The sequence below is a fragment of the Psammomys obesus genome, unplaced genomic scaffold (genome assembly GCF_907164565.1).
Source record: "Psammomys obesus unplaced genomic scaffold, mPsaObe1.curated_primary_1811, whole genome shotgun sequence".
NCBI lineage: Eukaryota > Metazoa > Chordata > Mammalia > Rodentia > Muridae > Psammomys > Psammomys obesus.
The window spans coordinates 3090681-3113223 of NW_026585987.1; the positions used below are offsets into that span (position 1 = coordinate 3090681).

General features: G+C 39.2%; 1 protein-coding gene across 2 annotated transcripts in view; it reads right to left on the reverse strand.

Annotated features, from left to right (window-relative positions):
* Drosha (drosha ribonuclease III) overlaps window positions 1–22543 on the reverse strand; it is a 108726-nt gene that overhangs the window by 54545 nt on the left and 31638 nt on the right. For both annotated transcript variants that reach the window (XM_055601080.1, XM_055601079.1), the window contains exons 13-16: window positions 16127–16198; window positions 14541–14622; window positions 13531–13605; window positions 2136–2305 (exon numbers count right to left, since the gene is read on the reverse strand). In XM_055601080.1, the coding sequence (XP_055457055.1) occupies window positions 2136–2305; window positions 13531–13605; window positions 14541–14622; window positions 16127–16198 (399 nt within the window). The remainder of the gene's footprint in view (window positions 1–2135; window positions 2306–13530; window positions 13606–14540; window positions 14623–16126; window positions 16199–22543) is intronic.

Consider the following 22543-nt stretch of genomic DNA (forward strand, 5'->3'; position numbering starts at 1 on the left):
ATTTTGATCATAGATAACCTAAATACAAAATTCTATGAATGCCCACTAGCAGTAGACACATGTCTCGCTACTGAGTTATTATGCATCATGCTACCGCACTGTTGCCAGTACACTCTACACAGGCAGTCCCTACAACTGCAGCGCCTCAAGTGGCTGAGTCAGGAAGATTACTTAAACCTAGCCATCCAAGACAAACCCGAGCCAGACGGCATGATTATCAGAAAAAAAAAAAAAAAAAAAAAAAAATCTTAAGAATCCCGAGAAACCATGTGTGCTATCACACACAAACAATCCCACAACTAGGAAGTGCAGGCAAGAAAATTGGGAGCTTAAGGCCAGCCTGGCTCATAAAACTTTGACTCAAAATACCAAAAACTAATTTTTAAAAATTAAAAAATCATTTCTGAGTTATGAGGATAGTGGGTTGGGGAGTGAAGTAAATTCTAGACTTTGGCCACAGCCTACAAATCTATCATTGCATCTGTCTCTGAGAATTTAAAGCTTTTCACTAATGACCAAAGTGTTCTCAGGCAGAGGAAAACTGCCAGGGAGGAACATTAATTATTTTAAGTCTGCAGCAAGAAAGTATTTAATGTGACCATAATGGCTTGAGAAACTTAATAAATTTCCCAAAGTCCTTGCCACTGGGCCATCTTTCAAAACAAGTACTGTCCAGTATGAAATGCAGGGTCATGCCTACTTTGCCCTGTGCGTACCATGGATGCTTCTGAAGAGTACATACTGAAAAGCTTCTTCTATGAAAATACACAGTAAGAAATAGCTGGCTTCATCTTCATGTCCCTAAGCCAAATGCCAACACTTACTTTCCCGATCTATTTTTGTTCATTTTCTAACATAAGCCTTTTATCCTGACTGGTTTGGTTTCTTTCACTGTCTACAAACAAGCCTCTCACCATCTCAAGGACATACATTAGTCACACCAAAAATCAATACAATGTCTTCATCTCTGTGAGTTTTCACTGTAGCATTTATGGCACATTAATCTCTGCTAAAACTAGAGGTTTCAGTGTGTGGGCTGCTAACTAAACACTCATGTCAGGCTCCTTGCATCACAGACAATCTTCACTAGCTGTGGCCCACACAGTGGCTCACCAATGCAACAGCTGAGTGACAACTGGGCGACAGGTAAGTGAACCACACCCATGTATCAAAACAGACCAGGAAAAATCGGAAGCACCTGGGACCTTTTTAAAACCATAACTTCCCAGCCCATTGTCTGGAACATACAGGATAAATCAGTCAGAGTATTCTTAATGTCTTTCAAACAGCTTCCAACTGATTGTAGGATTTCAGGAAAATTGAACTATACCACAGAAGCAAGTCCAGGGGAATGTGCTCCCAAAGAGACCACGACAGAACATGACAAATTATGCCTCCTACTAAGACCCACTCTCTGATTTAGCTCTACAGTGGCCAGAAGAAATGAAGACAAGTGAACCTGTTTAAAGAAAAGTTTCACTGCCATACATAGTGCTATTGTATTTTTCTTTTTAAAGATACTTTATAATTTTGTGGAGATTAACAGTATAGCAGCAGAAACTATTTTTCTTTTCTAGCTTTAAACACAGCTTTGGATAAATACAAATTAAAAAAATAATATCTATATGACCAATGATCGATAACAAAAGGTAAGTACCATAAAAGAAAATCAAATAATGGGTATTAACAGGCAATTTATTTAAAAGGAAAAAATGGGCAAAAAAAAACATTTAAAATATGAATTCTCACTAGAAACTAAAATAAATATAAAACTAGACAAAAATACTAATTTCCCCCACTACCAAACTGGCAAAGAGTTCTGTTTTGTTTTGAAGCTGGTATGAGCAGTATGAAGAAATGAGTACTCTCTACAATCCTCTTGGGGTGAAATCTTCAATGTACATCAGAAGTCATGAAGGTATACACATTTTCAGGCAAAATAAACGTACTAGTCAGTTGAACTGATGCCCAAATTACAGTATTTTTCTTATTTACTGAGTATTCAAAGAAGAGTTTCCAAAGGGCAAGAAGCTAGAGTACACAAAGTACGTTCCACGTTGTTGCTGTATGGGAGGAATTCCCAAACCAGAAACACAGGATGACTTACAGACCAGGCTGTAAGCAGAAGAACTCACCGTTCCAGGGTTGGTAACTATCATGCCTTTGCACTCTTCTGCATATTTCTGCCACTCCAGCTCCTCCCATTGGAGCATGTTGGCAATTTCCTCCTCGGGTACCAAAGCTTTGCTGCACCGGAGCAGGTAGAGGAGAATCTGGTGCATTGATAGCACTTCTTTGCCTCCATCTTGGGTAAGAGTACAAGGGAGTATGAGAGGAATAAAGCTTCTCAATTATCAGCAAAGCATCAGCTCACTAAGGTAAAACAAGACAATGGCTGTAGAAGAGCACATATAAAAAAGTAATTTAAAATTTACATTGTTCAGCCAGGTGCCAAGTAATACGAATGCCATTTGTCTCACTGATGAACAGTGCTCATAAAGCATCTCATTTACCAAAATGGAAACAACAACATTATAAATGATAAAGGTTTTATTTGTGAAGTAGAAATAAAAAAATGGGTGTTTGCCTAAATAAATTTAAAGTAGCCTAGCGTAAGAAACCACAGTTTATAACAAACAGAATCATGTTATGTCTAAATATTTTATCATAACAGATGAAAGCCTTTCAGAAATGATGTTACTGTCTTAGGGAAGTTCTAAGCTTTATGAGATATTTATAGATGTTTTCAATAAGACATTGTTGCATTATGATCTAATTTGGGGGTGCTAATGTGCTGCACCTGCCATGATGAACGGAGCTGAAGCGCCCGTACTGATATTATAGAAGATCATTACAGAGTTAGTACAAGGATAAAACACCAACTGTCTGAGGTTTACAAGTACAGAGGACTGAAAACAACAAAAGGCATAATTAAAGCAGCTCAGAAAAGGACAATCTGTACTTTATAAAGCAAAGACATGCAGTTCACGTATGACCCAAGATGGGGGCTGCACGTTTCTGCCTCCTCTTTAGATCTAGCTTTCTGACCAACATGGACAACATATCTTACCACTTTTCTCTGTCTACCTCCATCCAAAGGGACAAGAGCCTTCCTGGGGACTCTGAAGATGTTTTCCTGAGATTACTACCCTCCCCTCAAACACAAGCTAAGTAGTACAAGCTAGGACCAAGCCAAACAGGACCATTTTGGGTCAGAGGCACTATGGTGCATAGAAATCATAAGAGGATAAAGACTATACATGTTGTGGCTGGCCAGGAACCCTGGCGCGACAGCCTACTTGAAAGAAAGCTGTTGCGCTGGAACTGAGCACTGCCACCATTTACAGACAACACATACGTGGATATTCAGCTCTCCTCACGAACACTCACTTAGTACTTTCCGAACACCTGTCACATGCCAGGCACTCTCCCTTCCTAAAGCTTACACCGCAGTGGAAAGGAACAGATACTTAAAAGCATATGCATAATACATCAGGTCAAAACGAGCCTACCTGGGACAGGAAGCAAAGGACAGTCATGGAGATGGGCACGATGGCACATGCCTGTAACCGTAGCACTCAGGAGGCTACGGCAAGGAGACTGTGAAATAAAGTCAGCTTGTGCTACAAAGCAACACTTGGTGGAAAAAAAAAAAAAAAACTATTTTAAGACAAGTCTAGTCAGAGAGGGACCTTTGAAGAGATACTCAGTGGTAAGCTCTTCTCTAGCATGTGTCTAGGTTGACCCCTTAGCAGGGAAAGAAATACAAGCACAGAAAACAAAACTTCAAGTAGGTAAGAGCTACCTGTGTTTCTTGATGTCCTTTCCTGTTGCTGTGATAAAATATTCTGACAATAACAGTGTAGGGAAGAAAGGGTTTGTTTTAGCTCACAGTTCCAGAAGTTACATTTCATTTCTGGAAAATCACAGCTGTAGAAAACCAAAATGCCCAGATACAGAAGAGCCACAGTCAAGGGCAGAGGGAGAGTGAACGGCGTACATGCTTGCACTCAGCTAGCCTTCTTTTATATACAGTGCAGGACCCAGGAATGCTATCACCAACCCTTACGTTAGGTTTTCCCACATGAATTAACATATCAAGACATTCACGCAGACATGCCCACAAGCCAATCTCATGTACACAATCTCATTGAAACTCTTTACCCAGATGATACTAGACCACATAAAGTTGATAACTGAAATTAACCATCACTGTGGTAAAGAACGTCTCAGTGGAAGAATCGGCAAAAGTCCAAAGACAGTGAGATAGACAGGTATGTTCCAGGAGCAGTGAGGCCAGTGTAAAGGGCACAAATAAAGCAGGAAAGGGTTAGAGGCAGCAGGATGGCAAAGCTTGCAGGGCGTTATAGCACTGACTGTGAACTTGGTGCTTCATTTTGCCACTGGAGGTTATTTTTAACTATTTAGTACCAGGTTCTGTGAATGGTCCCATGTTGCAATCATGCCCACTCCAAACAAAAATCCACAAGCCTTAGGCCCTCAGGAAGCACAAAAGCCTGAGGAGCAGAGTGTGACCCCTGGGACCCACATAGGGAAAGAAAGAAAGCAGGTCCCATAAGATATCCTCTGATCTCTACATGCATGACATGGCACACCTGTGCGGATGCTTGTGTCCTCGTGTGTGCATGTACATACAAATACTCACAATAAGTAAATAATTTTTAAAGCAACTTTTTTAAGGGGGAAAAGGCTTATTTTAGCTTACAATTCCAAGTTATGGTACTTTGTGGGGGGCAGAGAGTAAAGAAGTGGAAGTCTAGTTGGTCGTCATGACATTTATGTTCTAAGTGATAATTTTAATGTTTAAAAAGAAATAAATGGGTGAAAGCCAAAAAAAAAAAAAAAAAAAAAAAAGCTGTAGGAACTTCAAACTGCTAGTCATATGACATCAACAGTTAAAAACAGGCAAAAATGAATGCAAGTTGCCTGTATGTGCTCAGATCACTTTCTCTTTTATACAGTCTAGGACTCAAACCTAAAAAAATGGCAGAACCCGTTTTTAGGGAGAAATTGAGGACCTAAGACTTGGAGAGTCTGTCTTGGGGTGGGCATGGTCACAATACCATGCGCCTATAGAAGATAAGACGTGCCTCTCCTGCAGCTTTTCCCATCCTCTGCATCTCCCCTCAGGGATGCTGTCTTTGAACTTATAAGAAGTGATAAGAAAGCCAAGTCTGGTGCTACATTCCTGTAATCTAGTTCTTCAGACACAGAGGCAGGAAGATCATTGCAAGTTTGAGGCCAGCCTGAGCTACTCTGCTAAGTTCTACCCTGAGCTACAGAGTAAGACCCTGTCTCATAAAGAAAGAGAAAGGGAGAAACACAGTTTGTCTTCTCTTTGTTTTCTATTGCATAAGAAAACAATAATGACACGTTAATCTCTCATCTTCCAATGAGTCTGAGGGAAACAGGCAGACAGGGGACACTGTAAAGCAAATATGGGACTCTACACTGCATGTGTCTCCATACAGAGCAGCAGGAATGAAGACCTGGAACACTTCAGTACACACACTGATTAGATTCAGCCGAACCAAGGCAAGAGCACACTAATATTTGCATTATAAACTCTAAAGTGTGCTAAGTTTAGGAAAACTGTGGTCTACAAAGATACACTATGAGTCCAAGAGTAAAATGTTACCTTAGGATGAGGGAAAGGAGGGGGCAATGGGAAAAGAAGCAAAGATTAACAGATACAGCTATACAGAGCAACAGAGTATCTCTGCATGCTCTTATGCCTGGCTAACTCCATGGCACTTCATATACAGTGAGATGGATAAGAGGTCTAATTTAAAGTGAAAAACTAAAAAGAGCTACTGGCAAAGGGATATATTTAAGTCTACAAACCAACTGTCTCTTAAAAATCTCAAATTCTAGGCTAATCTACACTCCTAAAGGGTAGTGTCGTTACTGCCCAGTTTAGGAGAGGACTCTCTGTAAGATAAAAAACAGGGCCAATAAATGCTTATAAAGAAGCCAATTGCCCAGTCTCCAGTTTGGGTTGGGAGCAAACCTGCTGATGAGAAAGTAGTTTATAGCAGCATAGAAACTAGACATAATTAAACAAACAAACAAACAAACAAACAAACAAACAAAATATACATCAGGTGCAAAACTGCCACTGCTGAAAAATAAAATAAATCCATGCTAAGAAAAAATCTACTGAATAATTCACATATCAGCTACAAACAGTTATTTACAATTGTGAAAATGTAGAAACTCAGAATGGACAAGCTGAGGTGAAAGGTTTGTCCAGAAAGGGGGCTAAAGTTCTGCTCCATATTTGGTACCAGGATACAATCTTCATGAAAATATTAAAAGAGGCAGAAAAACCAGAGTCCTGTAACAACCCATGGCCTACAAGCTGTATCCCTCACACCCCACCTAGAAAAAAGACACCATAATAAATATCTGTGGAATGACTTTCTGAAACTGATTAATCACAAGGCCACTTGCTCTCATACTGCCATGAATTTACCAATGTTAATGAATTGGCTCTTTGGGTTTGTCTGTTTTGCTACATGTTTATGTTGGAAATTTATGGAATTATGTCACTGACAGCAACAAAGTAATTTTTATCTTGTTGGCTAGGATAAATAGGACACGATACAAATGAGAAATTAGAGCGGGTAAGCTAAGGTTAGCAGGAATTCTGCCAGCTCTGGCGCTGGAACCGTGACAACGGCTCATTATTCGGGAAGAAGTGGAGTTTGTGTTTCAGGGAATGAATCTGGACAGTCATTAATGAACTGACAGACATTATAAACTGTTTCTTAGAAACCCAGCTCCCTCAGTTTATATTGCTTGGTTATTTATATGGTTATTTGGGAGAGGGGGACAATTTGTTAGGGAATCTGTGTTAAGTATATGGCTGCTCGAACAAGTATTTGTCAATTATATAACAAACACTCAATTCAAAGTACTATAAAAATACCTTCCTCTTTCTTTACACTAACATTAACTATCTTACTTTATCTTCCACATATTCCCACCAAGATGACTTGGAATCATTTTATTTTCTAAAGTCGGTATTCACAACAAGCATTGTTAAATTTCTAAATATAAATTTTATTAGGAGCTGGAGGGACGGCATCTGCTGCTATTGCAAAGGACGTGGGTTTAGCTCCCAGCACCCCCGTGTACATAGATAACTCCAGGTCAAGAGGCCCCAATGTACTCATCTGACCTCCAAGCCCATCAGGCATGCACACTGGTACACACACATGCAGGCCAAACACTCATACATTTTTTTTAATTTTTTTAAAATAAAATAAAAGTAAAGATGTTATATCAACTAAAGGCCCCTCTATCCCCCATGCCAGTCCATCCCTGAATATATTTGCTTCCTAGAAATACTGAAATACTCTCACTCCTGGCCTCCTGCCAGCCATACCTGACAACTACCGCTCAGAATGGGCCATTTCCAAAAAATCCATTTGCCTGACAGTCAATCTGCAAAAGTGACTCTCGGATTTCCCAGCTCACTCCAATGAAGATGCAGGTACCCTCTACCATGACTTCCTGTCCCAATCAGTTACGCTCAGAATCAAATCCTAAAGTGGGTCTAGTTCCTCCCAGTTATTTTGCAGCCAGAGGGGAGAACAGGAAATGAGAAGAACAAATGAAAGAACATTCCTAAAATGGAAACACAGCAGTTGCTCTATAACTCAGTTTCTGGCACAATGGCATACAGTGAACAGTGCCTAACTTACATTATCAGGCAGGGACTTGTATATGTGTATGAGGCAACTGAGAAAGATGTCTTCAAATGAGAAAAATGGAGAAAAATTACCATGACTGATAAAACTTTAACATTCAATTTCATATTATAATACACTGATATTAATCGACAGCAAGTCAGGTACACACGCCTTGCCTTTAATCCCAACAATAAGGATGCAGAAGTGGGGTGAGGTAGGGCTAGAGGAGAGCTTGTAAGTTCAGGACCAGACTGGTCTACATAACAAGTTCCATGCCAGCGAAAGCAAAACACTGAGGACCTGTCTCAAATTTGTAAACAAAGTAGTAAATGAAAAGCTGTGAAAAGACCATGAAATACTTGAAATATCAAAAAATTATCCATGCTCTCAGTAATTCAAGAAAAATGTACATACTAATGAAGACATTGATTTTGGTGAATTAGATGGAAACAACTGTAAAGTAATATTCAGTCAGTACCAAAAATTCTTGGTACAAACTGGTTTGTGTGTGTATATGTGTATATTTTGTACTTTTTCAAGAGGTAATCTGGCCACTTTTTCTTATTTAAAATGTGTGTACTCTGTTAACAAAGCAATCTTATTTCTAGAATTCTGTCTTTAGAAGCACACAAATGCAAATGTACAAATGTACAAGACTACTGCTGCAGTATTCCATAGAAGAACTGTTTAAAAAGTAAAACAGTTCTTCACTTGAAGAACTGTTTAAAAAGTAATATCCACCTATAATACAGTATTCTCTTATTTGTCAGCGTTTAAAGTGACACAAAACATTTACACAGAAAAATACCTGAAGTATTCTGGAGTAAGGAAGTCAAGTTATGTAGCATGCTCGGTATAATCTCATTTGAAGAGCAAAGCAAGTATGTCTCACAAAGAGTAAACATGAACAGAGGAGTGGGTTCAGTTTTCAGTGTATACTCTCTTGTTTGTGTACACTAACCAAGGGCAGGTGATTACAGGCAGATGACAAGAGCACTTTAGTTTTGTGAAGAAAAAAAAAATCTTTTTCATGTAGAAGAATGCTTTAGCTGCATGTACACCTGTATGCCAGAAGAGGGCATTAGACCCCACTATAGACAGTTGAGAGCCCACCATGTGGTTGCTGGGAATTGAACTCAGGCCCTCTGGAAAAGCAGACAGCTCTTAATTACTGAGCCACCTCTCCAGCCCCGAAGAAACGTGTTTAATAAATGGTATGCAGTAACTGATATCTATACTGAAAATAAAGAGTTTGGGCCTATACTTTATAACAAATATATTTTAAAAATCAAGACAGATTACTAATTTAAAATAAAGAAGACATGAAAGAATATTAAAATAGGCAAAAATTTGATCAACAAGACACAGAGAGCTATAGCCATGAGAAAACCCACAAACGCAAGCTGAAGCACAGCCTTAAGGTTAGGAGTTTCTGCTACTCACAGAGCACCACTCAGCAGGAAAAGTCATCTGCAGAGAATGTGTTGGCAGACAACTCACAATCAGGCAGGGTGACCTCTGCCTCTAATCCCAGCACTTAGGAAACTGAGGCAGAAGGACTAACAGAAATTCAAGACCAGTCTGGGCTACCAGTGAGTTCTCTGCAGGCCTGAGCTACAGTCTGACAACACTGTTTCAAAAGAGGAAGAAAGCAGCTGGTGAATGCTCAGCAGACAAAGGCACAAAAGCGTTACGACCTAAGTTTGAGCCCCAGATTTCACAAAGTAGCAGGCGAGAACCAATTCCTGAAACTTACTGTCTCTGACTCCTTGGGTGTGCCATGGTACACACACAAACACACACATACACAACTTAAAAATAGATATTTTAAATTAAAAAAATGGCATATACAGTATTTTGCAAATAAATAATGGGAAAAGATAGACACTACTCAATTAGACAATGGGCAAGAATTGAACAAACACTTGAAAAAATATGGTTGAGTAAGTGCTATAACACATTTCATTAGTCTTTGAAGAAAAAAAAAAAGTCACTGAAACAGCTCAGCGCCTGGCCCAGGAACACCAAAGAAAGCAGAGGTGCGGGAAGGAATGAAAAGTGTGACGTGAGAAATATGGCAAATGTTGGAAAGAATGTGAACTTTCACACACTACTGGTGGCATGATCATTTCTGAAAACTGAAAGAACTAGAAAGTGTAATGCCTATAATTTCAATGCCTAAATATAGCTCAGAAGACATATAGGCAGGAGACACAGATATTTAATGAACATACATATGCTATTTTAATATACATATTTCACCTATCTATAAAATCTAACAATGTTAAAATGTTCATTAATCAGATGTTTATTTTAACCTATAAAATGGCACAGCCAACACTAGTATCTGCAGTAATAGACTTTCCAAAACATAGCGAACAACAGGAAATAGAGAAATCCAGTGTAAAGTTAAAAAACAGGTCCACCCGGTGCATAGTACTGTGGGCCAGAACAGGGGCCTCTGTCAAGGTTCTGGGAGGTGAATGGGTACGTCTGGAGCAGCTTCTCAGACACTGGCTTCTAGATCTGGGTACTGAAAACCCAGTAACATTTACTTCATAAAAATGCACTGAGTCCTACACTGAGGACATGTGTATTTGCCAATTTTTGTAACAGTCTGATTAAAGCTCTACTTTAGAAGAATAAGATACAGTTTAAAGTCATATTATCCTGAACATGCCCAATCTCATGTGGTCTTGGAAGCTAAGTAGGGTTGGACCCAGTTAGAACACAGATGGGAAAAAAAAGAAAGACAAAAACCAGGCTTGGTGCCACATGCCCATAATTGTAAGACATTGAGGCACAAGAAAACTGAGTTTGAGGCCAGCCTGGGCTATGTAGGGAGTTATGAGACAACCTGGGCTACAAAGAATGTGTTTTAAATATTTTTATATAGATAAATAAATAAAAATAGGTTTGGGGCAATAACAAAAATGTCTGAAAAGCACTTTCACAAGTAACAAAAGCATTAATATTTAAGTAAGCATTATGAAGCTGGAAAGACGGATGACAAGTATTTAAGAGCCCATACTGATTTTGCAGAGGGCCTCAGCTCATTTCCCAGCACACACACCCAACTATCTGCAACTCCATTTCCAAGAGATTTAATGTTTTCTCCTGTCCTGTGGGCACACACAGTGCACATATATACATGAGGCACTCACACACATGCAATTAAAGTAAGCAGTTCTTTAAAATGAATAAGGTACTATTATGACCCACTAAATAAGATCAGTAATTAAAGTATTTATGGAGTCCCTGATAGGTGCCAAGAATCACATTATCACTGATAATGCAAAAATCGAATGAATTAGACACGGTGGCACACACCTGTAATCCCAGAATGGGGGAAACAGACATAAAGATGTCAAGTTTGAGATTCTGTCACTAGTGGAGAAGGGAGGAACAGTGGAGAAAGAACAGCATTTATTCTTGGCTTTATAGGAACCACTGATTGAATGTTGTTTACAAAGGAAGAAAAAAAAAGCAGGAAGGAGAAAAAAGGAGAGAAGGACCTGCCTGGCCCTAATGTTAAAGAGTTACAGTGTATTTTTCACAGCCATTTAAACTGCTGTGATTCCTCTGATATGAAATTTTGCTGCACTATAAAACTACAGAACAGAATTCTTAAAAATATCCATCTGCTCAATGAATTATTTAAAAATAGGATGTAAGACTAATATGGTAACTATATTTAAGGAAAAAAACCTCATGCACAGAAACATATGGAAATATAGATCATGTGTCTTTTAGTTCACTTCTTAAAATGATTTTTAATGGAGTCATACTGTGAAAAACAAATCAACCATGTGCCACACAGTACAAGAAGAATTTTATACAGTGGGCATTGTTCAACAGCCTTCAGAGTTTTTAATATATGTATATTTTCAGGGGCAGGTCTAATACAAAAGCAATTCTGGTTTAAGGATAAAGCAGTAGACATTTTCATTTATGACAGCCTAAATGTTATCCTATAGTTACGAGAAGCATTTTGTACACCGAAACCCCATAAAATAAGATTTTTCTCTATGACGGTTTTAAAATTGCCTACTTTCTTCTAGACTTGTTTGGTCATAAAATGCTAAGAGGCAGAAAGGTACAGAGAGGGTAGGCTTTCCAGCAACGTCTCTCTAATGCTATTTTCTAAGACGCTTGTTGTTGAAGTTCCATTATGAAATCAAAGATGCATTCACTTGGAATGAAACAAGAGCAGCAGGAGAAAAGCTTCTGAATGCATTTACTAAACGAAATCAGCAGTAACAATAATACTAAAAACACAAGTGATGCTCTCCTAACACAAACAATAAGCCAATGTGAAGGCCTTGGTAGAGAATGCCCTGGCCACAAACTCTCCAGGTGATTGCACAAATAAAAGCAATGAAGGAGGAACCAAAGAGGCAGAATAAAGACGCCAAGAAGCAGACCAAGTCAAGAGTGCAGGCCCTCCCTCAGAAGGGTGCAGGACAGCAGCACTGCAGCGTGTCCTCTACACTGCTCTGCAGGAGGCTGGCCTTGACATCAGAGGCTTCAGGGGACTAGACATGGGGGAGGGAACCTGGCACTGACGCAAAACTTGTCTTGAATAAACTGAAAGCACTTGAAGAAGCCAGCATCTGTCAGGCCTAGGAAGGTTCTGGAGCATGAAGAAGACCAGGCAAGCCATCTTAGAACAAGAGGCAAAAGCAAAACATGGCTGCAGGCCTGCAGTTCCCAAAGTGACATGGAGGACTGTAAATGTGCAGACAAATGGAAGCAGCAGCTGTACTGCCTTCCCCCGATTCCTGTGTAGTCCACATATCAGAAAAGGCAGTGGCTAGAATGATAACAAGGCCAGTGGTAATGGCACAAGGGACTCAACTGGCAGAAAGAAGTGAGAGAATTTAGTGAAGAAAACAAAGATATGTGGCTGTTCACATGAGAAGGAGTACAATCTGCTGAAACAAAGGGGCAAGGGAAGATAGAGGATGTCACCTCTATCTGAAGTACAATTCTAGGGACAAATTCATTTAGAGTGTTGGAAGGGTTCAAGGTTTTACACAAGGACTCAGTGGCTGAATTGTAGCAGTCTTTAGAGTAGAAAAAGGGGCAGGGAAGAATGGTGAGAGACGTTCACTCAGCTGGTGGTAAAGCTTCGCAAGATTGCACAGCACTGAACAGAACAAGCAATTGCTAAGATCAGAGAAAAAGATTGGATGCAGAAGACTCAAGAGAAAGACTGCAAATAAGGCTTCCCAAGATTTCATTAAAAACCAATCATTAATGATAGTAATATTGCCATATCTTACAAGTATATCCATGAAAAAAATAAGAAAACAAACACTACAAACTATTCATTTACCTATATATCTTAATTGGGAGAACAAATTATTATGTATACTTTTTGTACTTCAAAATTATTAAAAGCATATCTATCAAGATAAAAAATCATCACTTATGATACTATCATCTAAATAACTATTATTGCAATAATTTTAGCATAGCTATAATTACATTATAAACTAAATTTTCACTGTTCTCCAGTTGACCGTATGCAGTATTAAGCAATATGCATTTTTCTATAACACTTCCATGAGATTTTACTAAGTACATTTTCAAAATGTATGAATCACCTATTGCTCATCAAAACGAGGATTATGATAAATTATGAAAGGTATAAATCAGCATGTAAAGTCTTATATTCCAAGTTCAACCTGAGAAGTAGATAATTAACAGTATCCAACATGGAAAGGTCATCCCTAAAGACTGTAAAAAGGATGGCAGGCTTATTTTCAGACACAGTCACACCAGGTCACTGACAAGCCAAAAGATTTACCTGGAAGAAATCTTACAAAACGTGGCATGAAATGAAATCTTGGACAGCAGGGAGGGGTGTCTTCAAACAAAGGACCTAAAGCAAACAAGGAAAAAGGAAAGAAAAAGAAATCAAACAGCCTTAGAAAGCAAACAGAGCAACTTAATTCCCAAGATTTATGGGAACCACAAAAACACACCAGAAGCAGGGACATTAAAAAGTACCACTCCCCCACTCTGCCTCAATAGCTCAATCAATCACTCGCACCTGCCACAGCATCTCGTGAGGACTGCAAAGAGGGGCCTACAGCAGCTCAAGGGTAGAGTGAAAGCCAAGGAGTCGGTGCATGAAAAAATTCACTTTTTAAATTAGAAAATATCTACATCTTTGTTATAATTGAAGTAAAGCATTATGTAATATACTTATATGTTAATTCCTTTACTTTTTAATTAATCCACTAAAAGAACTAAATGATGCTGCTAGTTCAGGAAATTATTTATCAGTACACTTGGTTTTAAAAGTTGCTCATTCATTTAAAAACTAGCTTCAAAAAGTCTTCGTTCAATATACAGCTTTAATAATAAGCAAATTTAAAAATCTGCTAGAACACAGACACCAACAACATTAAGTCTTCACTTGCATGTGCATATTTTAATAACTAATTAGTTCTCTAATTTAATAAACTGTTATCTTACAAATTACAGGAATGGTCACTATATTTAAAATATTAACCACTGAGATGTTTTCCTTAAAGCACATAAATCAAGGTAGTTATATTAGTAATAACTGGCACCATCTTCTTGGCTAATAGTAGGCTTTTTGACAAATTACACGAAGCAAAGACACAGCCACTTATTCAAGTTGAATGATAGCAAGTATTCATCTAGATATCACATTTTTACTTAAATATTTACACAATAAAAACTTCAACTATTCCCCGACTCTGTCACGTGAATTTTATATACTGTGACAGACATCTTAGAAGCATTACTCTTTTTTTTTTTTTTAAAAAAAAAAAACCTGTTATTTACCTTTAAGATTCCAGTCATATAATTCCAAAATATCTCTGAATAGGAACAATGAAAACAGTTCAAGTCCTTTCACACAAAAATTCTGAAAAATAAGTCAAAATCAAATTACTACAGATCTGCAAAGACATAGTAATCTTGTCCTAGCCAAGTACTCAAAGTGTTTGTTGAAACTATACTAACAGCATTCCCTACACAGCGTGGCCACTGTCCTAAAATGAGTCTCCAGCTTCAGGCAGAAATGAAACAGACAATATTGCCGTTAGGATTTCTACAAAGATGTCATCTCAGCCCTTCTTAGTGTTCAAATAAAATATTTGAAGCTTAAAGTCTTACCTCTATCGTGTTTTTCTAATCTAGGTGTAAAATGTCTAAGAATCTCCTGGAAACCTGTTGTTGAGTTACATACGCACCTGCAGGCTGACGAGCTTGTCCCACACTCCCAACACACCCTACCCCCACAACCCAGGAGCCTTGTTGCCAAGTTTCCCAAAAAACTTCAAACTCTTAACACAAGCAAACAAAGGGGCTGATAAAAACTACAGATTCCTACCAAAATTCCTCCCGCAGACAAGTTAAACTGATATCATATTTGCGAGTGAGTGTTGTCTTGGTCTTCCACCTGTATGTTTTGCTCAGAGTTCATAAATCACCCTTCATGAGATCACATAAAGTTGTACAACAATAAGCTAGGGGTTATTGTTAGAACCAAACAGAACCAAATAGAGGCAAAACAAAACTAAGAAATAAAAACTGCAGCCAGTAGGAAGGGCTGGCCCTTGCCTTAGCGCTGTTTAAATGCAGGGAGAATGAACAGGACAGGCCCAGAATGAAGAAGGCACTAACTTAGTATGCACATCAGGCCCATCAGGCCCTCCCCACTGTTCCCTGCCACCCATGACAGTGCTTCCCTGTTAAATAGATTCCAAGGGCCAAAGGCTCCCAAAATCGACCCCAACTCCAACGCATCAAGTACACAAGCTTGTTCGCTGTCTACTTGTTATTTCTTAGTATGATTTGTTGACACCACTAAATTCAAGATCAGGCAATGACTCATTCTGAGATTCACATTAATCTTACTTAGGAATTTAAAATCTCTTGCATATATTTAGATATATCTGCTGTTTAGCATCAGCAATGAAAAACAATTAGGAAAAAAAATGTAAATATATGGGAAGAAAAATGAACCAAGCACTGCTCTCGTCACTGGAGATAATGAGTAAGATTATTCTAACAGCCCTCAGATTCAGTTTCACTATTCTAGTTCTCTGTGATGCTGGCTGCTACCCAGAGTCTGTCCCCTAAGCAAAACTGACAACAGATGTACAGTGACTATCAGCAGATGCAGACGAGCAGATATGGGTTCAGAAATAGGTCACTGAGTTTAATAATTTGAACCATGGCACTAGAACTACATTATAGTGACCTTTCTGACAGTGAACATGGTATTTTAGGGGTCTCAAGTGGCAAATGCTGGAGCTGACCAATTTCAATTGTGGTTCAGTTTTTATTGCTGTTTTGTTTTTTTTTAAGAAAAAAATGATAAAAACAGAAAATGCATTAAGCTGTTAGGCACTTATTGTTCTTACCTCAGGCATCATCTCTTCAATAAAGTGAATTGTGTAGTCTATGTTGAATCTAATTACTTTACACAATGGGATCTGCAAGAAGAAGAGTTGTTGAGTTTCCTGCACTCTCCGCAGGCGAATACTGCAGGCTTTGCCATCTCATTCAGGCCCATGGACCAAACGAAGTTTTACCTTTGCTGGTCACAACCTTGGGTGTGACATTCAAACAAAACTTCTGCTTTCTTTTGTCGTCGTTGTTTTGTTTTTTTGAGATAGGGTCTCACTCTTTGGCCTTGCCAGCTGGAGCTACTTATGTAGACTACACTAGGCTGACCTCAAACTTAGAGGAATTTGCAAGCCTCTGCCTCCTGTGAGCTGGTATTAAAAGGCAATGTGTCACTGCACCTAGCCCAAAACTACTGTATTCTAATGGTCAGAGCCTAGCTTTGACCAATCTTCTATGAGAGAAGGGAATAATATTAGTGCTTCACTAATGTGATTGGGAGAGCAACATAAACGTGACAAGAACACACTAAACCTAAACATTTTACCTCTAGAAAGAAATAATAAACCAATCATGTCCTAGTTTTACTTTAATTCTTCATACAGATCAAGAATGGCAGCACAACAATGTATCAGTAATACGAACTTAGTTCACTGATCTACTCACAATGCAGCTGCCTATGTGGTTCTGGGGCAAGAGCAGCTCTACGGTCGTCAGTGCAACAAGATTTATAAAAAATAATAGCTACCATTTACTGGGTCAGGCACCACTCTAATGCTTCACCATATTTATTCATATAACTGTCACAGAGATCCTAAAAGATAGTTTTAACCATGATGCACTTGGAGAGAGGAAAAAACTAAAACAGAGAGCCATCAGGTGCCTTGCCTAAAGGCACAGGTGGCTGGTGAAGTAGGAATTTTCATTCTAGACCCAACTCTTACCTACCAAAGAGTTCACTTCTCATTACCTATTCTACTGCCCAGAGCTTGTGAGAACTGAAGGCTCAGCACGGACTCACCCACATCTGTCTCAACCTCCCAGTGTATCATCTAACACTAGCCTACCATCTACACACAAGAGTGTTCCATAAATAGATTTCTGAATGAATAAAACAATGAGGAAGGGGAAAAAGGAGGTTACTCAACTGGCTAGCTGGGCACAATAATTGAAACCAGAGGCCCTGTAGATGTGTTATCCCGTCTTTCTGGCTTAGCAATCTGTCCAGGAAAGAATGTAATCACTTTTACAAACCACAGCTGTCAGTAAGAAACAAATTTTAATTCTCCCAGCAAAAGGGATAGTAAGAATTTAGAAAAACAGTCTTATAATGCCATCTACTGGAAAAAAAAAATTAGCTCTTAAATGTTCTTTTTTCATGCTTTTTTTAAAATATGGTGGTTGCTATCTTTAACTTTTGTTATAATTAACTTTAATATGGGATTCATTTTCAACATTTTGGACATACTGTGTCTTCAGTCCTCAGCTAAACAAAGCAATATGTTTAACACACTATTACTTTTCCAACCTACTTTAACCTTACAAACATTTAAAACATTTGAGAGTTACAAACTGGTAAGATTCAACCTGGTTCTAAAATACCCACTCTTTACTAACGTTCTACATAAGGGTCATACTTTAGAATGAGCCATAGAGCCTGTCTTGTAGAGCAAGGATCTAGGGACCAGGAGCATGGCATAACTCCTATAAGCCTAAAGCTCCTGAAGCAGAGGTTGGGAGGATCATGAATTCTAAGCCAGCCTAGAAAGCATAGTGAGACCCCATCTCAAAAACAAAGGGAAATGTAAACAAACACAAAGTGAATAGGATACATTGCAAACGCAATTAAGACGAGCATATTAAAAAGCATAAAAGGTACAGGTAACATTTGGGTTGCTTTGTGAGCCCTGCGGAAAGTCGGGTCTTAACACCAACCTGGGAGGTAAAGGCAGGATAGCTGCCAAGCTAAGGCCAGCCTGGTCTACACAGTACAATCTAGCTCAGTGCCGAAGTAACAGAACAAGAATCTTCTTAAAAAAAAAAAAATTGGGGGGAGAGGGAAGGAAAAGAAAGAAAACAATGGTACACAGAAACATACAGGTGAGGAGTGTAGGTATTAGAACACAGAGAAAGGGTCTTCAGGAAGCACAGTGGATGCACAAAACCAGGTGCTGCTCGGGAGAAAAGAACACTGTTATGCTGTCCTTACTAATCACACTAGGACGAGGGTCTACTGCTACCTCACAACCTCTTTCAAGTACATTCCCATAGGAGAGTACCGCAGTTTACACTGGAGCTGGGTCACAATGTAAACTGTGGGAATGGCTTGGAGAGACCGCCTAGAACAGAAGAGCAGGCTACAGTCCAATATACCCATCCAGGTACCCATAAGGGATGACTGGAAGGAGAGGCAAGTGTTAAAGAGAGTTATGGGTCATTACTGACCTATACACTGACTATTCTTCCATGAGAGGATTCACTGCTGGATCCCTAGGGAGCTAGCAATGGCTCTAATGCAAATGCGAAATCCATAGTGGTCTCAAGTGACTTAAACCCAACATGAAGAGAAAATGAAAAGTTAGGTCTCAAAAAGTCCTGGCTAGTTTTATGTCGACTACAAGCTAGAGTCATTTAGGAAGGTCTCCCAACTGAGGAAATAACTCCCTAAAACTTGCCTATAAGCAAGTCTACAGTGTGATTTCTTGACTGATTGATGTGGGAGGGCTCAGCTCACTGTGGTGATGGCCATGAAGAGCAAGCTTCCTTAAGCACGGGTCCTTGGTATCCTGCCTTGAGTTCCTGACTTCCTGACTTCCCTAACTGACGGACTACAAGCTGTGGTGAAAACAAACCCTTACCTACTCATGGTGCTTTTGATCATGGTGTTTCATCACAGTCATAGAAACCCTGAGGGAACAGCATAGAACACACACCAACAGACAATCTAAAGAGAAAGGCATGGCAGAGCTGCTCACACCCAACAGCTCGTAAGCACCATGAGGGGAGCTAAAGCACATGGGTGCAGGTGAATTGTTCAAAGGAGTGCACCGAGGAGGAAAACCATAAGCGCTCTTCAACTGTACAAAAGGCAAGCGGAGAAGAGCAGCAGCCTTTTCTCCTCCCTAGCCTGCACAGAAGGACTGCACAAGGAGGCAAACAGAACAGTCTCCACCTCTTTGTCACAAATTGTTCTTTAAACTCTTCTCAGAACACACTTCAGGCTTCCATCCGTACTAGCAGAGCCCTTCTGAGAGGCTCACAGGTGGAAGGGCATCGTTCCTTACCAACTCACAGCCGCATCTCTAAGACTCAAAGAACTTGTCCTCAATATATATATATTGCTCAACCAAGAAACTAGCATGTCAAAAGTCACCAAAGTAACCTCTATCAACCCACAAAATAGCATGAATGCCTAGCACTTCTTTTTAATTTTTCTTAAATTGGCTTTTAAAGATTTATTTATTATTTATACAGCATTCTGTCTGCATGTGTGCCTGCACATCAGAAGAGGGCACCAGATCTCACTATAGATGGTTGTGAGCCACCATGTGGTTGCTGGGAATTGAATTCAGGACCTTTGGAAGAACAGCCACTGCTTTTAAGCTCTGAGCCATCTCTCCAGCCCCAGCCTAGCACTTCTTAAAACATGTTTCATTACTTAAAAGTAAGCACTGCTGTATGCTGATACTAATTCCTGATGCATAATAGCAAAATTAATTATTTAGTAACCCCCCCAAAATGATACAGTCAGCCCCACCCCTCTCTAGACAGAGAATGACCAAATCATTATTAGTCAGAAAAATAGAAAATGAACCAAGTTCCTGAGCACAGAACTGACCATGGGGTTTTCTTGTGCATATGAGAACCTTTCATGATCCGGTACACTAATGCACTTTTTTTCCTCCAACTTTATACTGTCAAAGCCACCAACAATATCAGGTATTGTAACAAGTGTACTACACGACAGGATAAAACCCTTCCAGAATGCTACACACTTAGCCAACAAAGCTTTCAATCCACTTCAGCTCAAGACCATAAGGTTAGCTGCCACGGCTAGCTCTGCTGAAAAGACTATGTGACCATCACCTGAAGGCCCTTACTGCTGATGCACTTGCTCTAAGATACGCATCAGATCAGTAATGCAGTTTAAAAACCTTTTTGTATTAGCATCTACTTCAAATTCAAGGATCTATGACAGCTCTAGCTTCTATGAACTTTATAATACTCAATTCAAAATTTGATTTCTATTACTAACATGACTCAAAAAAAACTGATAGGGCTCATGATTATAAACTAATGTCTTTGAGATTATTTTTTTAATTTAAGAAATTCACTATTTATATGAATATATACTGAGGTCAGGAATTTTGTTTTAGTTTTTGTCTCATCTCTTATATAGCACAATAAAAAGTGACTAAGTTAGTATAACTACCTCAGCATCAAGCCCCGTGCGGAAAACTTTTTTAAAAATTATCTTTAAAGAAAAAAATTATCTTGTGTACTCTCTCTTGCTGTAAAACTAAACCTGTTCTAGAAATCTAGACCACACAGTAAAATCCTGTCTCACAAAATACAAAAACAAAATAAAAAATTCTAATTTTAAACATAAGTCAGGAGCTAGAAGGATGGCTCAGTAGCTAACAGCACTTGCTGCTCTCAGAGAAGACCTGAGATTGGGTCAGGCAGCCCATCTACAGGTGATCTGATACCTCTAGCCTCCACAGCCACCTGCAACCCCATGCACATACATACCCACACAGAAAAACACACATACACATAATGAAAACTAAAAATAAATCTTTCTTTTGAAAACTAAAATAGGTCTAATTTTAACTAAAACCTTAAGCATAGCCATCATTAATAAAACTCAAGGAAAAAAATCACCAAAGTACAACAAAAAACAAAAGAAAGGATTAAAAGATTCAAACTCATCTGCTATCTTTCCCAAAATGAAAGGTACCAATATTTATTAATGGCACTTGCCATGTGTCATTGCATTTATCCTTCACAAAAATGGGTGACCTAAGCAATTAGAATCCTGTCTTACAGATATGCAACCAAAGTGTGTAGAGTTTGCAGTGCAAGGCCATACAGCTAGCATGTGGAGCTCACTACAATTCCAAAACCGATATCTACGAAACCACATTGTTTTCTTCTCTGATTGAAGTGACCCTAAAGTGAAAGCGAAATCTACATGTCTTCTAGGGAATTAAGAGGTGATAGATAAGCTTACGTATTTTCATGCCAACAAAACTGGCATTTGCAAGTGGAGGGCAGTAGACTACAAGAACTTCTAGAGGCTATTAAGACTCTAAGGTAGAAATTTGGTAAACAAAGAATGATTGTCTGAGATACAAACACAACAGAGAAAACACTGAAATTCTAAAATTGTCTAGTGGCTTATGTGACATGAAAGTGAAAGGGGAAATACAAGATGGAGAGGTTTAAATTGGGAAGCATTAGTAGGTAAGGGTAATATGGAGACAAAATATTGTAAATTTTCTGATATTAAGAATCTAGGTTCACAGACAGATATAGATAGAGAGAAGGAAGGGAGGAAAGAAAGGGAAGGAAAAGAAGGGGAAGGAGAAGAAAGGGAAGGGAAGGGGAAGAAGGGGGAGGGGAAGAAGGAGAAGAAGGGGATGGGGAATAAGGTGAAGAGAAAGGGGAAGGGAAGGGGAAGAGGAAGGGGAAGAGAAGGCACTGTTTTAAGTTAGTATTGCTACCTAGAATCACATCTGCATTTCTTTTTTCTTTTTCTTTTTTGAGACAGGGTTTCTCTGTGTAGCCTTGGCTGTCCTGGACTCAATTGGTAGACCAGGCTGGCCTCGAATTCATAGCAATCCACCTGCCTCTGCATCCCTAAACACTGGGATCAAAGGCATGCGCCACCATGCTGGGCTGGGCCACATCTACTTAATAAACAGGGATGACAGATAGAAGAAGCAAAGTAGGATCAAAATTTGAGTCTCAGTCTCCAGTGGAAAAGTTCATGTTCCAAATAAACATAGTGAGGTGACTTTCTGACTGTGGGCAAGCGACACAGCCAAACTCCAACTCACTAGGTTCCATGGGATACTCAGCCTGGGTAAAGTACTGCCATGCTCTTCCCAACTCTACTACAGCAATTCACTGTTCAACTTGATGCCAGCTTCAAAGCAGGACAATTCTGATTCGCTGATACAGAGCATCCATTTGAACTGATGCCCAGAAGAGCACCCCTAGTAACCACATAAATATCATGAGACCTTGTGTCAGACGATACAGCTCCAGGATTCAAAAGCAAAAACTGTGTGAGGTTATTTCAGGCTCAGTGTCCTGAATAGTTTCTCTTTCCTTTGCTCAGGGACGTGTATTAGCTTCTCCTTAAAACTTTCCTCTGAAGGACAACAACCCAAAAATAGTTCCTCACATCACTCCACAGTTTATCCTCC